The 24550-nt window shown below is 43.9% G+C and overlaps 1 protein-coding gene across 1 annotated transcript in view; it reads right to left on the bottom strand.

Annotated features, from left to right (window-relative positions):
- The window catches only part of adgrl1a (adhesion G protein-coupled receptor L1a), a 51556-nt gene that overhangs the window by 5557 nt on the left and 21449 nt on the right, over positions 1 to 24550 (bottom strand). Inside the window, exons 5-22 of the mRNA XM_073494269.1 lie at positions 16630 to 16837; positions 16145 to 16409; positions 14115 to 14442; positions 12362 to 12655; positions 10864 to 10967; positions 9721 to 9906; positions 9493 to 9531; positions 7524 to 7704; positions 7238 to 7360; positions 6138 to 6346; positions 5864 to 6037; positions 5065 to 5274; positions 4334 to 4554; positions 3956 to 4022; positions 3698 to 3789; positions 3402 to 3570; positions 2989 to 3144; positions 1703 to 1799 (exon numbers count right to left, since the gene is read on the bottom strand). Coding sequence (XP_073350370.1) covers positions 1703 to 1799; positions 2989 to 3144; positions 3402 to 3570; positions 3698 to 3789; positions 3956 to 4022; positions 4334 to 4554; positions 5065 to 5274; positions 5864 to 6037; positions 6138 to 6346; positions 7238 to 7360; positions 7524 to 7704; positions 9493 to 9531; positions 9721 to 9906; positions 10864 to 10967; positions 12362 to 12655; positions 14115 to 14442; positions 16145 to 16409; positions 16630 to 16837 — 3123 coding nt within the window. The remainder of the gene's footprint in view (positions 1 to 1702; positions 1800 to 2988; positions 3145 to 3401; positions 3571 to 3697; positions 3790 to 3955; positions 4023 to 4333; positions 4555 to 5064; positions 5275 to 5863; positions 6038 to 6137; positions 6347 to 7237; positions 7361 to 7523; positions 7705 to 9492; positions 9532 to 9720; positions 9907 to 10863; positions 10968 to 12361; positions 12656 to 14114; positions 14443 to 16144; positions 16410 to 16629; positions 16838 to 24550) is intronic.

Here is a 24550-nt window from a genome sequence, read left to right as displayed (position 1 = left end):
TGTAACTTATGTGGAAAACAAGAAAAGGAATTAAACTACTAAACTAAGGAATCAAACCTATATGAGTAGGAAAAGGAGAAAATGTACATGTTTTGGTAATTCTGCAGTGCCAGACTTACTGCAAGAGACCAAGACAAAACTGGTTTAGATTATTAATATAAAATATAAATCAACTAATTAATCATGATGTATATTATGGATTAAGTTACCCAGCATATAAAAAAATATTAGATAATTTTAGGGCTATTGTATCAACTACAGATTGTTGTTAGCGCTCATCCACAGACACAAAGAGTATAGTCAGATCAAGAGAGAGAGGCGCCGCTCTCTCTCTTTCTCTCTCTTGTATTGAGTGAGAGGCGTCTCATCAAACTCTGATCAAACTGACAGAAGTAGACAGTGCTGATAAACTACAACCCAGGATTCTGTTACTACACTGCCTATCCTCAAATGTTTTCAGAAACATATTTTAGCATACTGTTTAGCTGTAATAAAGACAGACGGTGAAACCAGAAGCGGTTGCCATATTGTAATGTGAAAATGGAGGCTGAAAACTCCAATCACACTGTAGAATTGCTGATCAAATATGAACAACGATCCTGTTGATTGTCTATTTCTTGGCTTAAACGTTTTCAAATGAATGTCAGCAATGAGCAGGAATACATTTATTGGTCCGGTGTGGTGCAATGCATTCTGGTTGTTGTAGGTCTTCTACCTTTGGAGCAAAAGGGAATAACACAGCCATTTTTCTCAGTTTTCTCTGGTCATGTTGCACCAATTTCAAATATATTTTCATCTGCATAGACAGCCCTATTTTATACAAAGGCCATCTTTCCAGCAGGATATGCTTCTTTAAGGGGAGACACCTCAGGTGGATAGGGTCACATTTTAAACAAATAGATATAGCCATGACACTTGAGCAGTTCTTTACTTTATCAAAGTCAATAATTTGTTTGTATTAAATCTGAAATGTTATGTTAAAATAACTATGATCCATTATCAAATTAAATATTTAAAAAATAAATGTTTTTTAGTAACATTCTGAATGCAGGACTTTTACTTGTAACGGAGTATTTTGAGAGGGTGGTGTTGCTACTTTTTACTGAAGTAAAATATCCTTTTCTTCCACTGAATAGATGTGATCTAGGCTGTGATTAAGCTCAATTAGTATTAGTGACTTTACATACTCAAAAATAATGACTACACTTAAATCTGCTTAATTACAGTAACAGGAGTTCATTGTGTAGGTTCAGGCAGGAACATGAACTCACTAACACCAACAACACACCCACACACATCATAACAGTCTTTGAGCTCAATATAGTTCTGCTGCTGCTGCTAAGTGCTTTTACTGACCAGCGGCTGCCACTGCATCACAAACTGAAGCTCACCACCTACCTGCCATACTACAACCATATGCTATTTAATTAAAGCGACATGTGTAGCTGTGAGGCAATCTGAATCATTAGCTCACCTTAACACACCTGGCATGTGAACATATATGTTGTCACCCTGTACGCTGTCATATGTGCACATTTAACACTGAATAACCGTGCTTTGCCTTGGCTCTATTCCCACGATTTGTTTGTTTTTGTGTTCAGTTGTGTAAATCTATATGAGTGTGTGAGAATCTATGCGTTTACGCTTCCCCTCTGTTAACTTAACGGAGGGGAAGCGGAGCAGTGATAGAGGGAGGCCTCACCACGGTTGAGTGTCGGGGTGCTATTGATATCTCCCGCCATGAAAGAAGATTCCGTCTGCTTCCGAACCGTGTCGTTCCACATCCTGCGGATCCGACTCTGGAAGAAGGAGCACAGCACAGCGCAGTGAGTGGCAGCAAACAGACAACAAGTTAAATATAGAAACGCGGCGGGTAGACTTTGTAACTCAGTGGGGCTGCTGTAATCAAAACTGTGGGGCTCGCTCTAATCCGCAAAGAACAATAGGCAAACACGGCAGACAAAGAGATGGAGGCGTTAGGTAAAGAGCCATGCAGCTATGTCATGTTATCACGAGGGGCGCTAATAAACTCGAGATGTGTAAGACACGATCGCAGTGGCTGATACGATTGTTATTTGAAGCGTCTTATTAAATTGTGGGAAAGCTTGTTTGTTGATTGTGAGGACAAACATCAATGTGTGTGTATACTGTATGTGTGCATCTGCTGTCATACCCAATATTTCCAAATGTCTTCTATGGTGCCTGTGTCTATATATAGTGCAGGGACTTCAAAGGATTGCTTTATTAATGAGTCATCTACTGTGGAGAGCACAGGGCTGCCAGTAATGGATAGAAACATTAAAGTAAAAATTTCACAACAGAGGTGAGCATGGAGGCTTATTAGACCACGTTTGCAACAGAAACATCTTGTCATATAACATGATGTAACATATTTTAATATTGCTCTGCCACTGTGAACAAAATGTTACACTGGTGTTCACATGATGCCCTTCTCACTGGCAAACAGAAACCATGTGACTGTGGGCTGAAAAGTATGTTAAGTAAATCTGAGTGCTTCACAAAGTAATCGGTGAGTCATTGGTATTGATCAGCAATCAAACCCCCGCAGATACACCCATTTTGTTCTTCAGAATTACATAACAGACCTTTAAATGAGGGAAAAGATACACCGGCAAGGTGAGGAAATTTCTCTTCATTTCAAAGCTATTTGTTTTGTTTTGTTTTGACACCCTTTTTGACATTGTTCTTAAAAAATGTCATATTGCACCAAGAGAGTCGTTCTATTCGAGGGAATTGATTTTTCGTTTCATTCCACTGAAACAAGCTGATTTCCACTGAAAACAAGTGAAATCATTTTGCCGCACAGGCAGATTTGGTTTTCATTTGCTCAAAGAAAAAGACGATTTTCGAAACTCAACAGTGGTCTGATTGATGTGTTAAGATGAACAAACAAGTGCATGTGCACATTGTGTGTGAACTGCTTTGTGTGTGCCATTGTTTGTGCGTGTGGGTCTGTCCCGCCCGCACCTGTCTGTGGGCCGCTGCGTGGCGAGCTTGGCTGCCGCTGTAGTAGCGGTTGTTGGCACGCAGGCCCGAGTTCTTGAGGGAGCCGTGGGAGCTGGTGGTGGAGGTGCGACTGCAGCAGTAGGAGTGACGCAGACACTTACTGTACTCCTTATGGACCTGTAAAAAAATAACACCACCAGCACAGTGGGGAGGTTTTAAAGCCACTCATAAACACAAACACTTAGTTTCAAAAGCCTGGACCCAATGTGGAGCAACAGAGGCTTTTAACACACAGCAACAGCAAAATGTAATTACTGCAATCACTCTCAATGTAAATGCTGAATATCATCCATCCATCCATCCAACCAGCCATGTATCTCAGCAACATTTCATCTGCTTATTCATAATTACAGAGTCTAGTCTTGCACTGTTACCTTCTTTTGCAGGGCACAGTGGAAGATGAAGATGAACATGCCCTGGAAGGCGTTGAAGGTAGTGAACAGGTAGGCCATGATAACCGTGTTCTCATTGATGAAGAGGAGACCAAATGCCCACGTCAACCCCAGCAAGAAGAGCAGAGCGATGGCCCCCAGAGCCCACGACCTGATGGGAGAGGACAAGGAAAAACAGAGAAAGTGAATCGAGTTGAAGCCCATCTGAAGTTTGTTTTTCTTGAAAAAGAACCATTTGTCCCTAGATATATGACTCTAATTGAATAACTTAAACTCACTTAATGTTATCCAGACGGCTGGAGTCAGGTTTGAGTGCTGATGAGTTGCGGACCATCTTGTGTAAAGTGATCATGAGGAAAATGAGGTTGAGCTACGGACAGAAGACAGGAAGAAGCAAATAAACATGTTTGCTCCAAAAATACTCACTTTGAACTTTTAATAACCTCACAAAGCAGGCATGGTGAAACACTTTCAGTTTGACTGGGTAATATCAAAATAAGGAGGGGAATAATACTGTCTGACAGTAAAGCTAATACCATAATAACAAATGAAACAGGTCCAATGAAGCTCCAGATGAAGTAGTTATCCACTCGCAGCCAGCATCTGGAGTGGCACAGAGGAGAAGACAAGAGTTACACGCAACTAAGCTCACGAACAAATACATACACACTCAGACACATGCACACACACACACACACACGCACGCACACACAGTCAGGCACTATTTCCCTGTCTCAGCGGATTATCTTATGAAGGCTAATCATCAGGCTTTTGCTAAGTGTGTTCAGAAAAGCCAGTCCGCGGGGAGGTGCAAGAGCCGTTCACACAGCACTGTATATTACATTTCCAGCTGGGGGAATAACATAATCCTACTTCTCAATCTGCAGGTGCAAAAGGCCTGTCTTCACACGTACGCTTTCTTGGTCCCATAGCTCCTGTAGTCTATGGCCGCAGAGATGCCCACCACCAGTGCGGGGAAGCAGTATCCACACAGATAGTAGTACTTTTTGCGGGAGTACTCGCTCTCAAAGACCTCCACCAGCATGAGATAGAGTTGCACACCCTCCAGACACATCCAGGAGAAGGCAGCCAAGAAGAAGAAATGCAGAAGGCCAGCAAAGATGGGACAGGCGATCTAAACAGCAGCGAGAGACGGAGTAGAGAGAGGAGAAGAAGAGGGGGAATGAAAAGGAAAGACAGCAAGGAAAGAACAGAGTCACTATCAGGTAATAGTTTTGGACATTCAGAGAGGAAAATGGAAAGCTGCCCCTTGGGTGACTGGCTCTTTGCATATTATTGAGTGGTAATTCATTACTCAGCGCAGTAAATGTTTTATAGAGTAACGTAATGACACACTGCCTCAATTTTAGTTTCACAGTCTCCATTCAATAAAAAAGTTGTGTTAGCTGTAACTCTCTGTGTCATTTTCAAGTTGGAAAAACTAACCTGATCCTGTTATTCACTTTCATCAAAGGTCACAGCTGTGTCAACTGAGTTTTAAAGGAGGCGACGTGCTGCAACGCTTTTTTAAAAAAGAGCAGTAAAAATGGAGTAATACATCTCCCTTCTAAAAAAAAAAAAAAACAAGTAGAGCTCTGTTCATGAGAGAAATCATCCCTGGCAGGTATCAGACTACAAAACTCACATGGTATTCAGTCTTGTCGATGCCAATGAGGAAGAGCAGCTCCGCGATGAAGAGGTTGATGCAGAGGTTCTTGTGGATGGTGTTGCGGTCGGTCTGCAGGCCCCGCAGGAAGCAGAAAGTGGAGATGCAGATGGCTAGACACACTAGGGAGATGACAATCCCTACCCAGGTGATCACAAACAGGATCAGTTCATGCATTCGCCCCTGGTACTGAAGTCCGGGTGGTGTGGTGTAAAAAAAAAAGGTGAGAGGTTGAGAGTATGGAATTGGGACAAAAGAGAGGGCCGAGGGACACAGATACACAGCAGATCCAGACAAATAGAGAAGGAAAAATATAGGACAAGACAGCGGAAAGGGAGATGAGTACGGAGATAGATGGGAGAACAGTGGAAGGAGGAGACAAAAGGGGGATAGATAGACAGAACAGGGGGGAGGGGAGAGAAAGAGAAAAATTGCTTTATTTAATATTTGTAAATATATGCAAGGAGCTAAAGTGTAGAGACAAGAGACAAGACGTCCTGGAAAAAATACATGACATTCAAATTCATGTGAATGTCAGCTAGAAGTAGCAGGACATGAATTTGTAAGCGTGTGCCTCCCCGAATGTCGGAGTGAAAGAAGGGAAAGAGAAAATTCAAAACAAAGAGCTTGTCAGCCTTGAGAGGATACATTAATGTGCATGTGTGTGAGGGTGTGTGACTGAGAGTGAGCGAACGCTAATGCTCGCACGAATGAACGTCCGCATAAATTATCCTGCTTCCATTTTAACCGTGTGTGTGCCACGCCCTTGTTTACTCACATCGGGCTCGTGGTGAGCCATGAGCACGGCAAAGTTGGTGAGGTGGCTGCAGGAGCAGGTGGTGTGTGTGTTGTTGGTGTCGAGCAGCCTGCAGCCCTGCGACGACCACTGGCCTGTCATGGAGCGCTCGGAGTAGTTCCAGAAGGAGCAGTTTGGAGTGTAGTAATTCTCCAACTGCAGGAGAAAAAAAACAAACAGAAGATGTGATGAAGGAAAATGTCGATTGGATGTGTCAGAATGTAAATTACGCATGTTAAGGATTTCATTTGGCTACCTGTAGGTGTCTGAGTGTGAAGACCACCGGCTCAGTGAGAAACACTCTGCTGGACTCTTTGTTGATGGAGGCAGCAATAACATGGGAGTTGACTGCCAGGCGCTTCCTGTCGTGGCTAGGCCCGTCCACTTCCATCTTCACTGTGGCGTTCTCGGTGGACAGGAAGGATCCCAAGTTTTTATAGAGAATGAACACCACCTTGACTTGTCCTGCACATGGAGGGAGAGAAACGCAGAAAGATGAAGAGAGAATGTGAAGAGAAGAGGGGGAAAAAAAGGCAGATGTTGTTTGAAAAAGGTAGATACAGACAGAATGATAAAGGGGGGAGGAGGAGGAGGGAGGTGGAGAAAAAAAAAAGACCAAATACAGAAATGGGGGCATAATATGGTAATGGCAGTGAGAGTGACAGAGATAGAGAGCGGGGAGTGACAGGGGGAGCGAGAGGGAGACAGAGAGAGAGAGTTAGTGAAGGTTAGAATGATGGTAAGGACCGTTTCATTTTGACTGGTGGAAGAGAGCGAGATTTAATGTGGAGGGCAATGGAACATTCATCCCTCAAGCATTCACAGATCTCTTATTATTCCATATGAATATTTCATGTGCGTTTGTTTCAATCATTCTAATCTCGTTCCCACTGCAGAGCCGAGCGGAGACAGAAAACAGAAAAGGGTATGGGATGAGGGGCCCATGGAGGGAGGAGGGGAGTGCTGGAGAGAAGGGTGGGGTGACAGAGGGGGGGAGGGGGGGTTAGAAACAAGAGAGATGAGAGAGGGGGATAAGATGGCGGAGAGACGGAGCGAGGGAATGGAATGGGGAAGAGAGGGAGTGCTGAGATTGCTCTGTCAGACTGGGGCCGATTGTAATCTACACGCCTCTCCAGCTATTCTATTAAGACTGCTGTTAAGAAACCATCAAGAAAAGAAATTGTCTCAGCACTTTTGTTAATCTGATTAGCCTATTATTATGAACCAATAACTTAGTCAACTGCATGCAGATTGTTTTAAGCTTGCATGAAAATGCAAATGGAAACATAAGAGTGGGTTACGCAGGACAGTGCAATTTTTCAGGGGTGATGATGGGGTTGCTCGAGGGCTGCTGACCGTTTCGACTGTACTGTTTGATCGTGGAAGCTGAGAGCTGGATGGTGCTGTCGCTGGCGTAGTTCTGTGGGAAGGACAAGTCCTGCAGGTCCATCTCTGTGTTTAGAACATGCACCTCCAGATCTGATGGAGGAAAAAAAAAATCACACAAATTTTTTTTGAAGACCTCTTCGCTGTCAAAGACGTAAACAACATCCAGGAGAAATTTAAAATTCCACAAACAGTGGCCAAACCGTGCTTCATCGTACATTCTACATAATTACCACCATTTGTAATGTTTTCTTACCGATGCTGGGCGCTCTGTCTGAAAAGCGATTCCCATACATGTTGTTGGCCAGCAGGAAAGCTCCTTTTTCCAGGACGTCCAGTAGCATGGTGGCAGTGTGGGCCTGCTCTGTGCTGTTCATGTCCTGCCACGATTCCAGGGCCTCAGGACGCAGCAGGTTGTCCACCGTCTGCACCACCGCCTGACACGGGCACGAGGCAAAGCGTTCATTACTGCTGTTACTGGGAACATTTTACAACTAGGTGCAAAAAAAATCCTGAGCAGCTCACAAAGAACGAAGAACAAACAAATCAGCAACTAACTAATAATTAATGAATAGCTCATAGCTTGTTACAGATATTTGATTATCTGAAGGAAAAAATAGAACGCTTCCTCAGTTCACTACATTAGAAGAGAAACAAACAAGCACAAACTTGCAATAGACGCGTTCACGCATTCAAATGCACACCTCACAAACAAAAATTGAATCAGTGTGCATGTATGACTTTCTACTTTCTACGCTATGGAGAAAAAAATGTGGCAGTATAAGGGTGGAGAAATCTTTGTGGACCGACTCACTGAGCGACCTATGGAGCTGCTGGTAATACTGATAATCATGAAGTAAAGATATTTAGTATAATTCTGAGTCAATAAGGAAAAATTCATTAAGAAAGTGCTTAGAGTGCAGATTCACAGATATCTACCAATCATTAAGCACTGGTTCATGAACAGAGTGTGTAGCTATCTGTTCCCAGTTTTTAGGAAGTGCCATTAGCTATTCATTAGCTATTCACTAATTAACAGTTACCTCTTGATTGCTTTGTTACCCATTCCTCGGTAATTACTCTTTTTTTGCACCATATTGTTAGGTGTAAACATATTACTTGCCCACCTCAAAGTACAAAGTCAAGACAATTTCACTCTAATTTCCCAGAAACTCACCACTCCCCTGCACTACATTTATTACTGTGCTATGTCAGACATATCACCATTCTATTTCACACTTACAATTCATTTAATGGCAATTTTGATGGTTGTATCAGCTATCCAATTTATTGGAGTAGCCTGCTTGATGAATCATGTAATTCTCTTGCTCAGGCCTCTCAAAATGAAGGATTGACTGCTGCGTGGAATAAAGAGCATTGCTGTTAGCAAAATGAATTTTGCATCAGAATGCACTCCATCCGCTACAGAAGAAGAAGACAGAGGGTGTTCTCGGTTTATCCCTTGAACAGCATTGTTATGCTGAGCTACCTTGCAGCGAGTGACAAAAAATAATGGTCAGTTACATACTACACAGCAGCTTTTACATTCATCTTGCACCAACAGAGATCAGTAGATGTGGTGTCACATTACAGTATGCTGCAGGCAGGTCAAGACACACAAAAGACTCTGTGCTGCAGAGTGCCGCATTTCATCATTAGAGAGGAGCATACACAAGGCCTTTTCATGATATTACATTACAGCTTTCTCAGAACCACAGATATTGCACAAATATTGAAAAAGCACAGAAGGGTATAGTAACACAAACGGCTGCCTTTCATACTATCGTCAAATTACATTGTTTCAGAGCCACGGATATTGCACCTTATTGTGCAACACAATGAGGCCAAAGACAATATTGTTAGGCACAGTCCAACAAAGATTATGTCAAAGAGAGATGACTCCCACATTAACTGAACTCATACTTCAAACAGAAAACCTACAAATCAGCTTTCAATCCTCTAGATAATACAACACCAACATTTAAATACTGTACACGCCGCCTGCCAGGAGTTATACCAAAACTTACTCACTCTGCTCTTCAGCACAAACCAGAAAAGTGATGATTCCAAAGGCAATATAAATCATAATACAGAGCACTGAGCCAAAGGAATCTCATCCACAAACCTAGTCTGCTCAAGGATTTATCTTCCCTCAGTTATTCTAAGTCACAGAGCAGTCCTACTCCACAGGCATGTAAAGCAGGCAGATAAAAGAGAAAAGCTACCTGGATGTAGGCTCGACAGGTACGCTCTCGCTTCTGGAGCTGGAAGGCAGAAAACAAAGCCAGGAATTAAAACAGCTAAACAAAAAAAAAGCCCTTAAATTAAAAACTCACTCGTCCTTGCATGTGCACTAGGGGGGTAAATTCACATTAACCTTAGCGTCCTTTTCTAATTCCTGAATTAAATATAGGAGTGTGTGTACTTATGAATGTGTTTACACTTTCTTCTACCTTGTTGTAGTTCCGTGCAGCCGACTCCTTGTTTCCGGGCCTCAGAGCCTGAAGCTGGGCATCAAGTATGTCCAGCAGCTGCTCAATCAGTCGCACGGATGAGCTGACATCTCCGGCCTGGATCCGACCCCGCGTGTGGTTCACCAGCTCTCCTGCTATGTTGGCAGCATTTTCACCGCTCTTTATCTGCACACAAACACAAATGCATACCTGTTTACATGCAGTGATGGTAATAGCATGATTGCTCAAACTGGTTGGAAAACTGTTTGCATAGAAACTAAAAGAGTTTGTCTCAATTCTAACAAAAATAAACCTCAGTTTGCATGCTATTTGTTAAGTAATCAGAAAAAAGAACCATTATCAGCCCCTCTCCCATCAGTGTTAACAAAGATGGCCCTTGTAGAAGACATCATGAGTTTTTTATTCTCCCAAGTGCTGTTTCACTTGCAAATCACACCCTTAGCAAACACTTTGCAATTGCAATTGATTTTTGCCAAAAGGAGAAGGTATAATGGATTCTTCCAACGATGTTGCTTTTAAACGTGAGGCTACTTTCAAGGCACATGCATTCACTTCAAAAACCTTTTAGAAATCCGGTCAAGGGTATGCATGGCTAAAGAATCAGGGTTTCCTCCCGTGGAAAAGTAGCCACGTAAACTCTTTAATTCATTTATATGGACTTTTCTTAAACAAGTTAAACGCCAACATTGGAGCTTAATCAGATCACTACAGTGTATATAGTAACACAGTTTATCAATTTAAAGCTAAGCTAAAATGATTGTGCATCATCTAGAGACCCTGATGTTTATCTACTGCACAGGTATAATGCATTATATAAGATTATGATGAAGAAATTGAAGTGGCAGAGTACTTTGCAAGCTGTGAGGCCCTCAGCCTGATTTTTTTTAAAAATAATTGAACCTAGCTGTAATTAAAGTATATTAGTGAAAAAAGGAGAGTTAATTAAGTATCAAGAGCAGATGCCTTGTAATGAAGGGCCAGTCGAAATGAGTCTGTATTTTAATCAGGCCAGCCTTGGAGATATGTTAATGTGTGTGTGGAGGTGGACAGGGAGGATATGGGGGCAGTGGGGCAGAGGTAGGGGACGGACCCATGGCCAGGGGGTACGGCTCCAGGTCTCACCTTCTGGGCCACCTGGTTGACCCACGGGGAGGTGCAGTTGCTCAGGTCAGGACCCCGCGGGTTCCACGTGGCCTGCTCCGCCAAGCACTGGAACGAAGCGATGCCTGGAGACGAGCAAAGGGAGAAGAAACAGGACGAGGGAGAAGTAATGGAGAGATAATAAGCGTTAGGTGTCTGCAATTAAAGGGGAAAGTGTGGAGGAGAGGGATGACCACAAAAAAAAAAGTGAGATAGAATTTTTTTTTCCACCCAAGAAAAATGGAAAGAAATGAATTTTAAAAATGCAACACTCAAAGTGTTTGAAGATGAGAGGGAAGAAGGAGGGAGGAGGTAGAGTAAAAAGTCTGAGAGAAAATGGGTCAGAAGTGGAAAAGGTTTTATGGAGTGAGAAAATGAGGGAAGAGAACGAGAGAAAGAAAATGGTAGGGGCGGAACAGGCTTTCATGCTCTAAAAGGAACGGGTTTAAAGGAACATGTGCAGACGTACCACATAGCATTTACTGCGCACACAAGACACACACCAAAGACATCAGGTATGATCCCTCACAGTCAAATAAAAACACCTGAAGGGGAGCACCTTCCACCAACCCTCAATTCCAGCTAGCTTTTTCTGTTTAGCTACGAGGGTTCAGAGAGAGGACAGCATGCAGGGATAAAACCAGAGAAGGGTCTATCTGCTGCTGCTAACACAAATAACCAACGTCAAGCCACAAAGACGAGGCAGAAAAGAGAGACCACATAGAGAGAGAGAGATAGACACAGAGCGGAAGAGCAGAGACGACAGAGACAATGCAGCGACGCTTCACAGTTGTAGAAGGATCAGAGCAGATGTGGCGTTGCATTTCATACCCCCTTTTTTCTCTCTCTCCTACTAATTTTTTTCTCCTCTCTCTCGCTTTTCTCTATACTCTCCTCCATCGACCACAGATTGGGTTTGAGAGCTCTGCCAAGATGCGGCAATTAAGCCAGCTGCTAAATTAATGTTACTGTCGTTTCTAGAGAGAACATACAGAAACAGCGAAAGGCATTGGAGGGGAGGATGGTGTGGGGGGGATGGGGGGAGTCTTTTTTCTGTGACTAAATAGAGCTTTTTGATGGCTGCATGTTTAGAGGTATAGAAACTAACATGAAGGGAGGTGAAGCCTGTGTTGTCTAGCCTTTCATTTCATTATTCGTTACTTTCAATCGGCTCTGTTTCTGCGGGAGATGAGCCTTTCATTTGTGGAGGACAGGCTTTCATCTGTGAGTCCTCGGGGACTGTGCCTGCTGGTGGGACCAACGCAGGGACAGAAGAAGACAACAGTGGAAAAAAACAAGTGTGAGAGCACAAACATGCTGATCACTTGGGCACATGCACAGAGATATATTGCACGCACCAACACCCACATGCATGGAGGACATACTGTGTGAGCACACTTCAACATGAAACAAGTTGTTTGTTTCGTGGAGTGGAAAAAAAGCACACAAGTTTAAAAATAGACCATGCGGATGTCCTCACCTAGAGATCCTTTGGGACATGGGCGGTCGACTGTTTCTCCTCTCTGTGTGGTGGGCCACTGGACACCACGGACCAGCTTGGACTCACAGACATGGGGCTCTGGGCCTTGAGGAGGGCGGGGTGGCCGGCGGGTGACAGGAACAGTAGCAGTGATCGGTCGAAGATCAGGGTGCTTGTTGATGGAGCCGATTGGGCGCGAGGTGGGGGCCAATGGGCGGGCGGTAGAGGGGCTGGCACTGGAGGTGAAGGGCCTGGCTGGAAGAGTGGTGGTCACTTGGGTGGTTGTCAGAGGACCTGAGGTAACCCGACAGAGAGAAGAGACGGGAGTTATGATGAATGAGACCCAAAGTGAGTAAAAGACATTTAGAGAGGATGTAAGGGATTTGTTAGAGAGCAGCAAAGCCCAACAGCAAAAAAAGAAGAAGAGAAAAAGATCAAGAGAGTGAAGGACACATGCATGTGAATGTAAGATATCTCTCAGAAGCTGAGTTCAAAAGTTAGCCTGACAATAATTGGGGTGACAAATACTTTTTTGAGCCTCTCAAAGCCTGCTCTCGGGAGAGACGAGGAGAAGCAGAGAAGGAGATGGAGAGAAAGCATCATCACAAGCCAGGCAGAAGTAAATAATTGATCAAATGTATCAGAGAAGTCACCATCACTAACAACCAAACCTAATGCAAAGATAAAAGCAGCACATCACAACTACAAAATCCTAACTGATCAAACGCAGAGTCAGCGCTCAACTCTTTGAGTGCTGCCGCCTGTGCGTCTCTGCCTCTGCTCGCTCTGGGCCTAATCCGAGCTTTATACAGGCCGCTATGCAGCTCAGATATACAACACATCCAAACCTCGCTCTCATATTGATGGATGGCCAAAATGCAGTGTGGTGTTCTCATTTCATCCCGCTCCATTATCATTTCAGAATGACTTTTTCATTATCCATGACACGAAGTTGAAATGAAGTGATACAGCAGTCATACCTGAGAGGCTGCTCTTTATGGTAACTATGGCTGCGGATGGAAATACAATGATTTGATATTCAGGCGCCCAAATGTCAGATAAGAAACACTCACAAGCACATTCTGCTTGGGCTGTTTGAAGTGCTCCTTGATCAAGTAAAAAGCATCTTTTTTTTTTACAAAATCAAACAAACATTATTCATAATTTATTAAGTCTTTTTCTTAATTTCATGTTCTAAGAATAAAATGAAAGAAAAATGATGAAGAGAAATACAGTTGGTGCAAGACATTAAAGATATTTGTAACCAAAGTAAACCCTTATATAGGACACGTTTACAGATTATGCTCAGCAAACACTAAAAAGCCTGTATCTCATGTATAATTGGGGAAACATATACATATTATTTATATGATAACTTTTTTGTTTTCTACCAGGGATGCACAACATTGGATTTTGGCTGATATCTGATGTGCCAATATTTTCCTACTCATGTTGGCCAATTGCTGCAAAATACACTTTTCCCACCTTTTTTTATGCCTACTTATATCATGATGGCCCTCTGGCAGATGCACACATAATGCTTTTCTAAATGTACACATTCATCAGGCACTACTGAGTTTTGCGCATTGCGTGTGCATAATTAAAGCATCGTCTTATTGGCCTGTCATATTGGTAGAAAGGTTCATTTCGGGCAGATGCGGATATTTCTATTTTAAATCCTTTAAAGGTTTCCGAGGCAGAGATGCACATGCCACAAGTGTTTTTATGTGCTTTCTGTGGGATCGCTCCTTACTTGTGGTGGGGTCCGGTGGTCCAAACTCCAGTGAGTAGCGCAGCACATTATAGTTGTTCCAGACATAAAGCTGGTTGTCTCGAGGGTTGTAGTCCACTGAGGAGATATACTGATAGGGGTTGGGGAAAGGGATGTTGACAGGCTCCTCGCGGGCATGGTTGGTGTTGTAGGCATACAACAACACGTCGCCGCCTGCTTCACTGTCATCGTCCTGGTAGACAGACCGCACTGCATAAAGCACACCGCACGCCATAAAGGCATTGGATGCCATCCTCTTGTCGAAGCTGGTCTCCCAGGTGCCTTCAAAGCGCAGCGTGTAAGGGTTCACCTGTAGGCAAAGAGGAAAAGCTGAACTCGCCCAGGACTTAATGTATAAACCATCATACAGGGAAGCTTGAAGACAGTCATAAAAGTAGTCTTACAAGCTAAAGAGGAGGGCTGACTTGCATTCGATTTCCTGGTATTTTTATTTCTTTCTGTATGTGCGGTTTGAGGGTGTGTTGAGGCTGTCTTTCAGTAGCTCAATAAGTGGAAGTCTTTTGCACAGAAGTAGCTCAATGGTTGGGAAATTATTAAACTTCCAAAAAAATAACAAGAATCGAAAATGGCCAATAAAACTACATGTTGTAATGAAGTATCTATTCAGTCCCTTAAAGAAGAAATATGAGGCAACATTTCTCATACTACCCATATTTACACAGTCATACAAATGGTAGTTCTGAATAATAATATAAATGTTTATAAGTGCCTGTAAAAACATTTAAAAAGTAGTTAAACGCTCAGCTGTGGGGAGAAAATTGTATTTGCCTTCCTGCAAAGCTGCTTCTGCTCAATATACCTTCACACTGGATGCCGAGGCATAATAGAGCCCTCATTGTGTTTGTTGAACTCTGTGTAAGTAGGAAAAATAATAAAACTCCCCCAGAAACCAAACAATTCCTTGATTATGAAAGTGATCACTTTCTCGTTTATTACTTTGTTGCTCTGTTTTCTACACTCTCATAGCTCACGCAGGGTTTGATATTTTAGATGGATAGTTTAACTTATACGGTTTGAAAAACAATTTCCTGTTAAGGTCAAAGATAGTGATAATAAATGGGTCCCGTCTATCTGAACAACACATTAATTTAATCTCTGTTTGTGTGGAAACTTGCTGCCTGATTACAGCTTTGTTTGTTAAGAAACAAAGAACCAACTGGTATTAAAATATGAATGTTTCAAAGTTCACAGTGATGGATCATGTTTTGTGTTTGTCAAGAGAGCAGGGTAAAGTAAAGTGACTTTGGATTACAGATGACGAACAGTACGAACTGCCCAGTCGCCAGAATAAAATGTCGGTATTTGATTTTCTTCAAATTGCAGACACCTTCAAATTTGTACATGTCTGTATCACATTAACATTTCTACAACACATGTCATACCACGCTCACATTACATGTACATCTATGAGCTGACTTTCATGTCAGGTGGTGCAGAGGATGTTAATGGTGCCAGATTCGAGTCCACAGATCGAGCTGGCGTTTCAACATTTGTAAGCATGAGACCGCTGAATGTTTTTAATGAGATGATGGGACAATTTTAAACCCTAATCCAGGTATCCAGGTTAGCCAAAACATGTTTTCCTAACCCTAACCAATGAAATGAAATGAAAGTTTCAACATGTCTGTGTGCAACAAATGTACACTGCCAACATTTATTATGGTTGGCTGTTGGGTTGGTATGACATGTTTGAAATAGTATGTACAGTAGTACATCTCACCAGAGCAAATCAAATATGTACCTTTTTCGAGGAGATTAGTTTTTGGATATGATGAGATTTGAAATCAGTCCTAACCTTTCAAGATGATTTTTATCTTACTCTTTCTCTTGGCTAACAACATCTCTGTATTTCATTTGTGTGAGCTCAACAGTAGTCATTCCTGTGTGACATATAACCTTTTGCCTGACTAGTCAGATGAGATTTTGGTATAATCTACTCCTGCATTCATAATCCACATCTCATAATCTTCTGTGCAGCGCTGCTCTCCCACCTGGCTGACCACCAGTCGTCCGTTGTTGGCTTCAGTGGCATAGATCACCCAGAGGCCGTTCTCATCCACAGCCAGGTCAATGTCCGATTTCCCTCCCCAGCGGTAGGGCGAGGTGTCATGGTAGTTGGCGTTTGTAATAATGGCCTCACCGCTCTTGATGCGCGTCCTTAGGTCATACTTGACTATGTTTCGTGTTCGTTCTTTGTTGTAAAATACTGCACCATCGTACACCACAAACCCCGTGCCGTCAACTCTGTTGGGCAACCTGTTGAGGGAGAATCATATGAGTGGAGCACAAATCCAGGAGAACAAGTCAATTCGTCTACTCTGCATGACACAATCCTACAAGATGGCCTCACTGTGAGCAAGCTGACACCACAGTGGGACCATTCTACTATCATCATCCATAGCCACATCAAAAGCCAATAAATCAATACACAAGCAGAAGCTATTTGATCATCCAGGACAGTTGGAGGCGCCCTCACTTGTAGGTGGTGGTGGCTCGGTTCTGTTTGAAGTCTTCCCAGGAGGCATACTCATACAGCATGTCGGTGCGATAGGGGGTCCAGGGCATGACGTACAGACGGTCCCCAGACTGCAGCGGGTCCTTACACCACGCCCCTGCCTGGTGCTCCGCCTCCTGCAAAGAGCTGGCCGCCTGCACCCGCAGCAGTGTCCCCGGACACACAAAGACTGGTGCAGAGGAGGTGTGTTGGGTCACAGAGGAGGAGAAGAAGGGGGGAAAAAAAGGAAGAGACAGAAAATGAAAACAAAGCATTGTAAAAATGAAAGATATCATGGAGATGGCAGGGAGGGAGAGAAGAAATGGGAAAAGGCCAAAGACCATGGAATATAGAACAGGAGAGGGACACGGAGGGGACGGAAGAAAGATGTGAGTAGATAAAAGTAAGTTGAGAATTGAAAAGGAGACAAAGACTAGTAGCAGAATGGGAAAGAGGGGGAGAGGAGGGGAGTGAGGTGAGGTACAATATCAGATTTTAAATGAAGGAACATATAAAAGCTCATTTGTAGAACATCAGCATTGTGGTCGGAAAGTGTCTGGATATGATAAATGGGAGATTTCTGGCTGCCGCCACGGCTTAGATGTAGTCTCTAATCTAATTTATCTTGGCCTACTTTTTATTTGATTGTGCATTTTCTATTTCAAAGACCTCTGCTTCTCTGCTCTGCTACTGGGTGGCGAAACAGTAATTGTGAAGCTTGTTTTATTAGGACTCAAATTTGGCTCTCAGTCAAGAGTAATGCCTCAAAGAAAAAAGCATCCTGGGGTAAAGATGTGAGGTTGGCCGGGCCTCCACTTCACACACCCACATACATACCAACCAAACAAATAGTCCGAATTCCAGACAGACAGAGATGCACACACATAAATACAATGTAACCCTTTCACACAATTCATATACCGAACAGAAACACGCACACACACACACAAACACACAGAGGATGCCTACTTCAGGCAGGTGGAGGTCATCCACTGGGGACTGGTGCAAATTGGCTGGCTGACACAGAGTGTCCCTGCCTGACAGAGAGAGTGCCCTGGGACCACCGGGCGTGTCAGGTGATCTATGAGGAAAGCTGCTGGCATCCTGGCTACTCTGACATCACAGGGGTACTGGCGACAGAGAGGGAGAGAGCGAGCAAGAGAGAGAGAGAGAGAGTTGGAGGCACTACAGAATAAAACAGCTGAGGAGTCCCCTCGCCTCCTCTGCCAGCTTATTTATGTGGCTCTCTGGCTTGGGGTTGCGACAGAACCAGACACCTGCTGGTCACCTCATGATTGAACGCATCTCTGAACTAATTGGACGCTGCAGGGGCATTTGGACACAGATGACACACGGCACACTCGGGTGCACAGACAGACACACACAGGCACACCATCCCAATACACACGAGGACAGAACACGACATACATACACACACTAACACGCATGTGTACACAGTCACACAGTGACTGTTAGAGTGATGGATCAGTCCAGGCTCAAACTGTCTTGAATATTGCATGGAGTCTGGAGCAGGAGGAGAATCATAATGGAGAGATGGAGGAGTTACTTCAGGCTTTTGGAAATCCAGCGTTCGCTTTTTCGCTGCCTGCCGCACTGCTGTTGTTGATAGTGGCTGGTGATCTGTGGTGCTAGGCCACTTAGGAATTAGCTTGTACTGTCTGAGGGGGTCCAACAGGGATTGAGACTGGCAGCCAAACAGGAATCTAATCAAGCTCAGGCATAAACAAACACTCAGAATACAGACTCTTCACAGGAGGCTTGTCATGCTTCATTGTCGAACCAAAATGCTCTCTCAAACGCCTGAGGTGTTTGCTTTGCAAATATGAATGTGGGTGACTGAAATATGCAAAATAATGTTCAGAGCAATGGTTAAATGTGACATTTTCAGACAGCTGAACAATGATTTTCCTAACTAACATCTTTGCCAACTCTCCCTCACACCACAATCAAATGACATCTTTATCAATCCAGACACAGCATGAGTGCACTGCACATAAACGGTAGTTGTGCTGCAAAATGTTTCAAATAAGCCCCTAATATCTGACGTATTATTGGTACAGAAAGCCATAAAGGGAAAAAAAACGACCACTTAAAGTAGGACACTGCCTCAAAAGTACATTGCTACTGTAAATAGACAAATAAACAGCAGGCGGAAAGCAATGCAGTGGCTCTGCATGTAGGTGACCCATAAACAAAGCCAGGAACACTCTGCCTCAAGGTAGAATAAAGGACAAAGAAACATGTGGGCCTGTTCTCTACAGTAACAAAAAGGATGACCAGTGAGGAAAGTATTAATATACACAAGCTAGCATCCATCAAATCTGTTGCCATGATACAGTGACAAAGATAAATAATACAGCACAGTAAAGGCCAGACTAAATCTCTAATGCCTTTATAACTTGTGTCATGGTCATTTATCCAATAAAAGGCATCAACATCTAAATCGTACAGTAACAGATGATGAATGGGAGCAAATCAGAACTAGTCTGAATTCCACTTGATGACATAAAAGAAAGTAGCTGTATAACCTCTGTTTAACACAAAAGCTTCAATATGTGTTGAAGGACCACCTGACTGAAGGCTGAACCTATGGCTGGGGTGGCTGGGTTTTTATTATAAAGAGGGCCGTTGAAGGAAAACCTTAAAAATATCAGTTTGATATTATTTGGCTTATGCTATTGGCTAAAACATGGTGGTACAGGATTCACTTATGCTGGTGTTGTCTTTATTAACATGTACACCTAACTAAGAAAAAAAATTCACACTTCTCTCGATAAAACACTCCATAATCTTTAACAGCTGACAACTAATCTAGTTATTGCTGCAGCTCAAGTACAGGTGTGAACCAACAAGCTAAGTAAATATGATTCATTATATTAGTTGAATTTGTGGATACCCGCTTTAACTGTTCGACACACGCTATAAAATTCATAATGATAACATACAGATTAAAGCTCCTAATTGAAATTATAAAAGTACAGGATCCTGTCTGGATCAGAGCCTTGAAGGAACAGGGATGATACACTGAGTCATGACCGGCTATAATATACCTGTAAGAGAAGAATGCGATCAATCCATCACAGCTCCACAATAGTTTTTGTCCACAATACATTTTACTCTCACTAAATTGTGCCCGCCCCTGAAGATACCATGTGATTCTGTTCATTATTGCACCTAACCTTCCAGCCCTGTCCTAAATTGGTAGCAGTCTGTACTCTATTGGGCTCATCACCACGGTAACATCCTGTCATCCTCTGCCTTCCTCCTCCATGTTCCTCTCACTTCCCTCCTCTCCCATATGAACCCTACCGGCTGCCGATCAGCGAGCCTCGGTTTATTCTAATGAATTGGTCGTTGGGTGGGCCTGGTGTCAAAGGGGCTCATCAACGGCCTCTAGGCTGGACACACACAGGCCATGAGGACACAGGCACATGCACACACACACACACACACACACACACACACACTGCTCACAGGCCAAACAGAAACAGTGGCCATGCTTCACACCCTGCAAAACTTGCCTAGGGGGCTTCATTAACTCTGACCTGCGCTCCCCAGCCTTCCCGGCTGCCTTCCTGTTTACCAGCTCTTTCTGCCTCTCCTTTGCTCTGCCACCCTCTCTCTCTCTCTCTCTAACTGTGAAGGGTGATTGTAACAGCAAGAAGCCAGAGCAGCCAACCCTGAGCAGTGAAGTCTACAGTACAAGAGACTATTATGACCACGGTATGAATGAGGTATTAGGCATTAGGCATTAAGCATTAGGCGTAAGTCTTGAGATTAGGCATTATCCTAGTCTGGCTAGAGCAGGTTAGCTGGAGTAAGAGCCATCTGGGATTATGTGAGATAGTTAGATTAATAGATTAGTTCCTGCTTGGGTGCGGAAGGAAATCTTGCAGTCATGATCATCCCAGTGAAGTCACCAGGCAGCGCAGACACAACACTCCTTTACCCTACAAACTAGCCAGATGGCTAATGAAACTTACCTTATCAGGGATTAAAACCCAGGCTGTAGCTATCATACTCTAGCATGCCAATTACCGCCACACACACAGGGAAATACTGCTGTAATAATTGACTATTTATCTCCATAATCCCTTTCCCAGGCACAGGTCAGCTGTTACTTGTCAATGTGAGGCTGCAGTATAAAATGATAAAAGCGCTGGAACTTTCCTGAAAATGACAGTAAATATCTCCCATTAGTGTCTAGCCGCAATTTGTGATCGACTGGTAACGCAATTAAAAGTGAGCGCTGACAGCTCTGGGCTATTTTTAGACTTTTCATTTTAGTTGTCTTCAGCAGTCCATGGTGTTTTCATGTTTGATGTGACAGCGTCATGGTGATGGTTAATGTCTGACTTTGATGATCTAAACACCCCCTGCCAATGGTTGGCAGCTGTTTCTAAAGTGGTGTCCTCGTGCTGTTTGTTTTTTTTTTTTTTTTTCCATGGCTACAGGGATCTGAGGGCTCTGCTGGCCCAAGCCTTTGCCCAGTCCACAGTCATGGCCTGCTCTCAGGACTGACTGCTGAGAGCATGCTGCTCTAATTGAATCCCACACCTGTTACTGGCAGGTGCAGCTCGCAGGCAGCAGGGGGCAGAATGGAGCATGGCATGGCACCCCGAGTCTGTGCTGGGCAGTTGATGGGCTTCAAGGGTTAGTGTTTGTGTCCGTGTGTGTGCAGGGAGTCTCCTGATGGTATGTTTATGTGCATTCATCAGTCCATTAGTGTGTGTCTTACTGTGTATTTGTATATATGTGTGTGTGTGTGTGTGTGTCTGTGGAGGCATGCATGTGTGCAGCTCAGAGAGACAGAGAGGCAGAAAGAGAGAAGAAAGCGTGAAGAAGGATGTGAGCGTGTTCTGTGTGTGCTAACAAGAAGAGAGAGAGAAGTGGAGTAAGAGAGAGTAAATAGGTTATTTCCTGTGAAATGAGAATTAGGAGTGAGTTAATCTGCTGAGGAGTGACATATAGTGACAGAGAGAAGAAGAAGAAGGAGGAGGGAGGGGCTCCCATTGTGTTTCCGCTTCCTTTTAGACTACAAGGGGGGTCAAGTCATGGGAGTAAAAACACAATACAGTACAAACAGCCGTGCACAGACATAAACACACACCCTTAGGACACACACAGACTCTCACACAATGCAAGCGGGTACACACTGTCCAGACAGTGGAAGAGGCAGGTGTCAAGCTGGCACCTTTATCAACCCAAACATTCACCCCAGAGAATACCCTTCACTGAGACCAAAAGCTGGCAACGGCTAGAGATAGTGTCCATTGAAAGCAAAGTCTTATCTGCCTCGGAGTGGAGTTGACACTGAGTGACAGGGAAGTTGGTCGGGACATGGCTGCAGAGGCTACAGGCTGCTGATACAGTAGACGACAGGGAGACACACCTTTTACTGACTGATGCTTGAGCAGTGGCGGCACAGTGAGCCTTTAATATTAGCCTAGCCTAGCGTGCCACCGCCCTGCATGTTCCTCTCTCCTTCCCTTCTGCTCTGAATCAGGCCCATAAAAGGTCCTGAAACCAGAAGCTGTGATTTGTATTCATGACCACCTGGCTCACTCACTCACCTGTCTGTTCTCTGGCTCAAACAATGCATGACTTCTGCATGTACAGTCAAATCCCCACTCTCTTCCCTATCTCCCTGTGCCACTGAGTAGGGTGTCTGCGCTTTCTTGGTCACATGACTGTGCTTGTGTGTGGTGGGTCATTCCTAATGAGGCGATGCTGCCTGACTCATCGTCTCTATAGCGACCACTCTCCCCTTTTTAGTCCATTTGCAGCCATTTTTTTTTTGCTTCCTGTTTTCCTGTCACAACATGCAGTGGTTTCTCACTCATTCCCTTTCACTTTTCCATATCACAGGTATAAAGCGATTTGTGTGAGCCATGGTTCTCTCCTTGTATGATCCCCCACCTCACCCTTCACGGAAATACCAGGATTGTTCACAGCAGTCTAGCACTGCTTCCTTTTTCTTGCCTCTTTTCCTTTAGAAGCAAACAGACTGGAGGTGAGAAAAATATGGCGGACACTTGTTTTGTCCTGTCAGCGGTGATAAAAGAAATACTGTAAAGATGTGGATAGTGTATTGTGCTTGACTGTTAGTGAAAAGGGTGAGAAAAGGGACAGAGGGAGTGATGGGAAGAAGGAGAGGCAGCTGACATAGTCTTAAAATAGCCTAACAGCAGGTAGGTTGACAAAGTGTTGGACATTCATTGGACAGGATCTCCTGCATGTGACATCATCGCTGCGCGGTGCACGTCATCCAAATCCAAATCTGTCAATCAGCTGATCAATCAGTGAGGATTAATTTGACAGACACGGGCAAGACACAAGTCTGGAATGTCAATTTCAGCCATAAACAGAGAAAGGAAGTGTGTTTAGCAGCAGTGGAGGGATGGATTAAGGTGGGTAAGGGCAGGGGTGCAGACAGAGGAGAGGGGTATTCATCTTAGTGTTAGTGGGAGGAAGAGTAGTAAATAAAAATAACCAGTTGGGTGAGGCGGAAGCAGGAGGAGGAGGAGGAGGAGGAGGAGGAGGAGGAGGAGGAGGAGGATGGTTTTGGAGCTCACTATTCCACCGCAAGCAGGGAGAGTGAGCTAAAATGGCTGCTTGCGGTGGGAGAAAAATGTGAGACAATGATCCATGTTAATGAAAAGCCATAGACACGACGACAGACAAAGGGGTCCATAAACCAGTTAATGGCAACCTCTATAGGAGTTAATTTCTCCAACATATGGATCCAGCCATGGGGCCAGACAGGGGAATGGCTGAGGCTGAGACAGATGTGAGTAGGGGGGCTCAGAGAGAGTTGAGGAGGGTGGAGACGTGAGAGAGGGAGTTAAGGCTCATTGGAAGCTTGCACTGATGGCTGCTACTCTCACCGTGACCTTGGGTATGGGTCAGGTCTGTCTCTCCTCTTTAGGAAGCTAGTGATTGAGGTGCCTAGCAACACTGATTGGACCTCTTTAAGAGGGCTTGTGGCGAGATGCTGCTGTATCAGAGAGGCCATTACAAAGAGCGGGAGCACTCTCTACAGGGGATACACCTCCCACCCCCATCCCCTCCCCTCTCTTCCCCCTCCAGAGCCTCAATGAACACATAAGGAACCAGGAGAGATTGACGATGTGGACGGGTATGAGGGGGCACGAGTTCACAGTGCATGTGCATTAAAGAAAAGAGAGGTGTGGCAGTGAAGAACTGTAGAAAGAGAAGAGAAGAAGAGAGGAGAAGGAAGAGGAGTGTAAGAGATGCTCAAAAGAGCCTGCAGCTGCTTGTGATGGCCAGATGTGATCTGAGAGATAAACCAATCAGAGAAAGAGAACAAGAGAAAGGGAGGATGAGAAACACAACAGAGAAAAATAAGCAGAGATAAGTAAGGGGACAGTGAGAGAAAAGGAGGTAAATGGAAGTGTGATTAATTGAAAAAGCAAGAGAGACAGAATGAGAGGACACTGAAGCACCTGGAAATGGGATACTGTAAAAATGATACTGTGAGCAACTTTGGCCAGTTACTGCGTTATCTTAACACAATGTTTTGCTTTGAGATTACAGCAACAACAAACTGTGAATCAGTCCTGAGAAACTAAAAAAAAAGAAGGGAAGAGATACAGTATGGAGAAAAGGAGGAGCTTAGTAGTGTAAACAGAGAGAGAGAAGAATTTTTTGTTCTTAGATCTGGAGGGACAAATAAATAGCAGAAGCAAAATGAGCGGAAAAATGTAATGAGGAATGTGAATTTTCAGCTCTATGTGATGCAACAGTGTGAAGAAGAAGGGATGGGAGGAGAGATTTACCATCCATGAGATGATATGAATGTATCTCCTGTCAGTTTAGGCTAACATGTGATACTTGCACAGGAAAGGAATGAAGTTAATTT

The sequence above is a fragment of the Pagrus major genome, chromosome 23 (assembly GCF_040436345.1).
Source record: "Pagrus major chromosome 23, Pma_NU_1.0".
NCBI lineage: Eukaryota > Metazoa > Chordata > Actinopteri > Spariformes > Sparidae > Pagrus > Pagrus major.
Note: the sequence above shows the minus strand (reverse complement) of the source record. Positions and strands in the feature narration are given on the sequence as shown.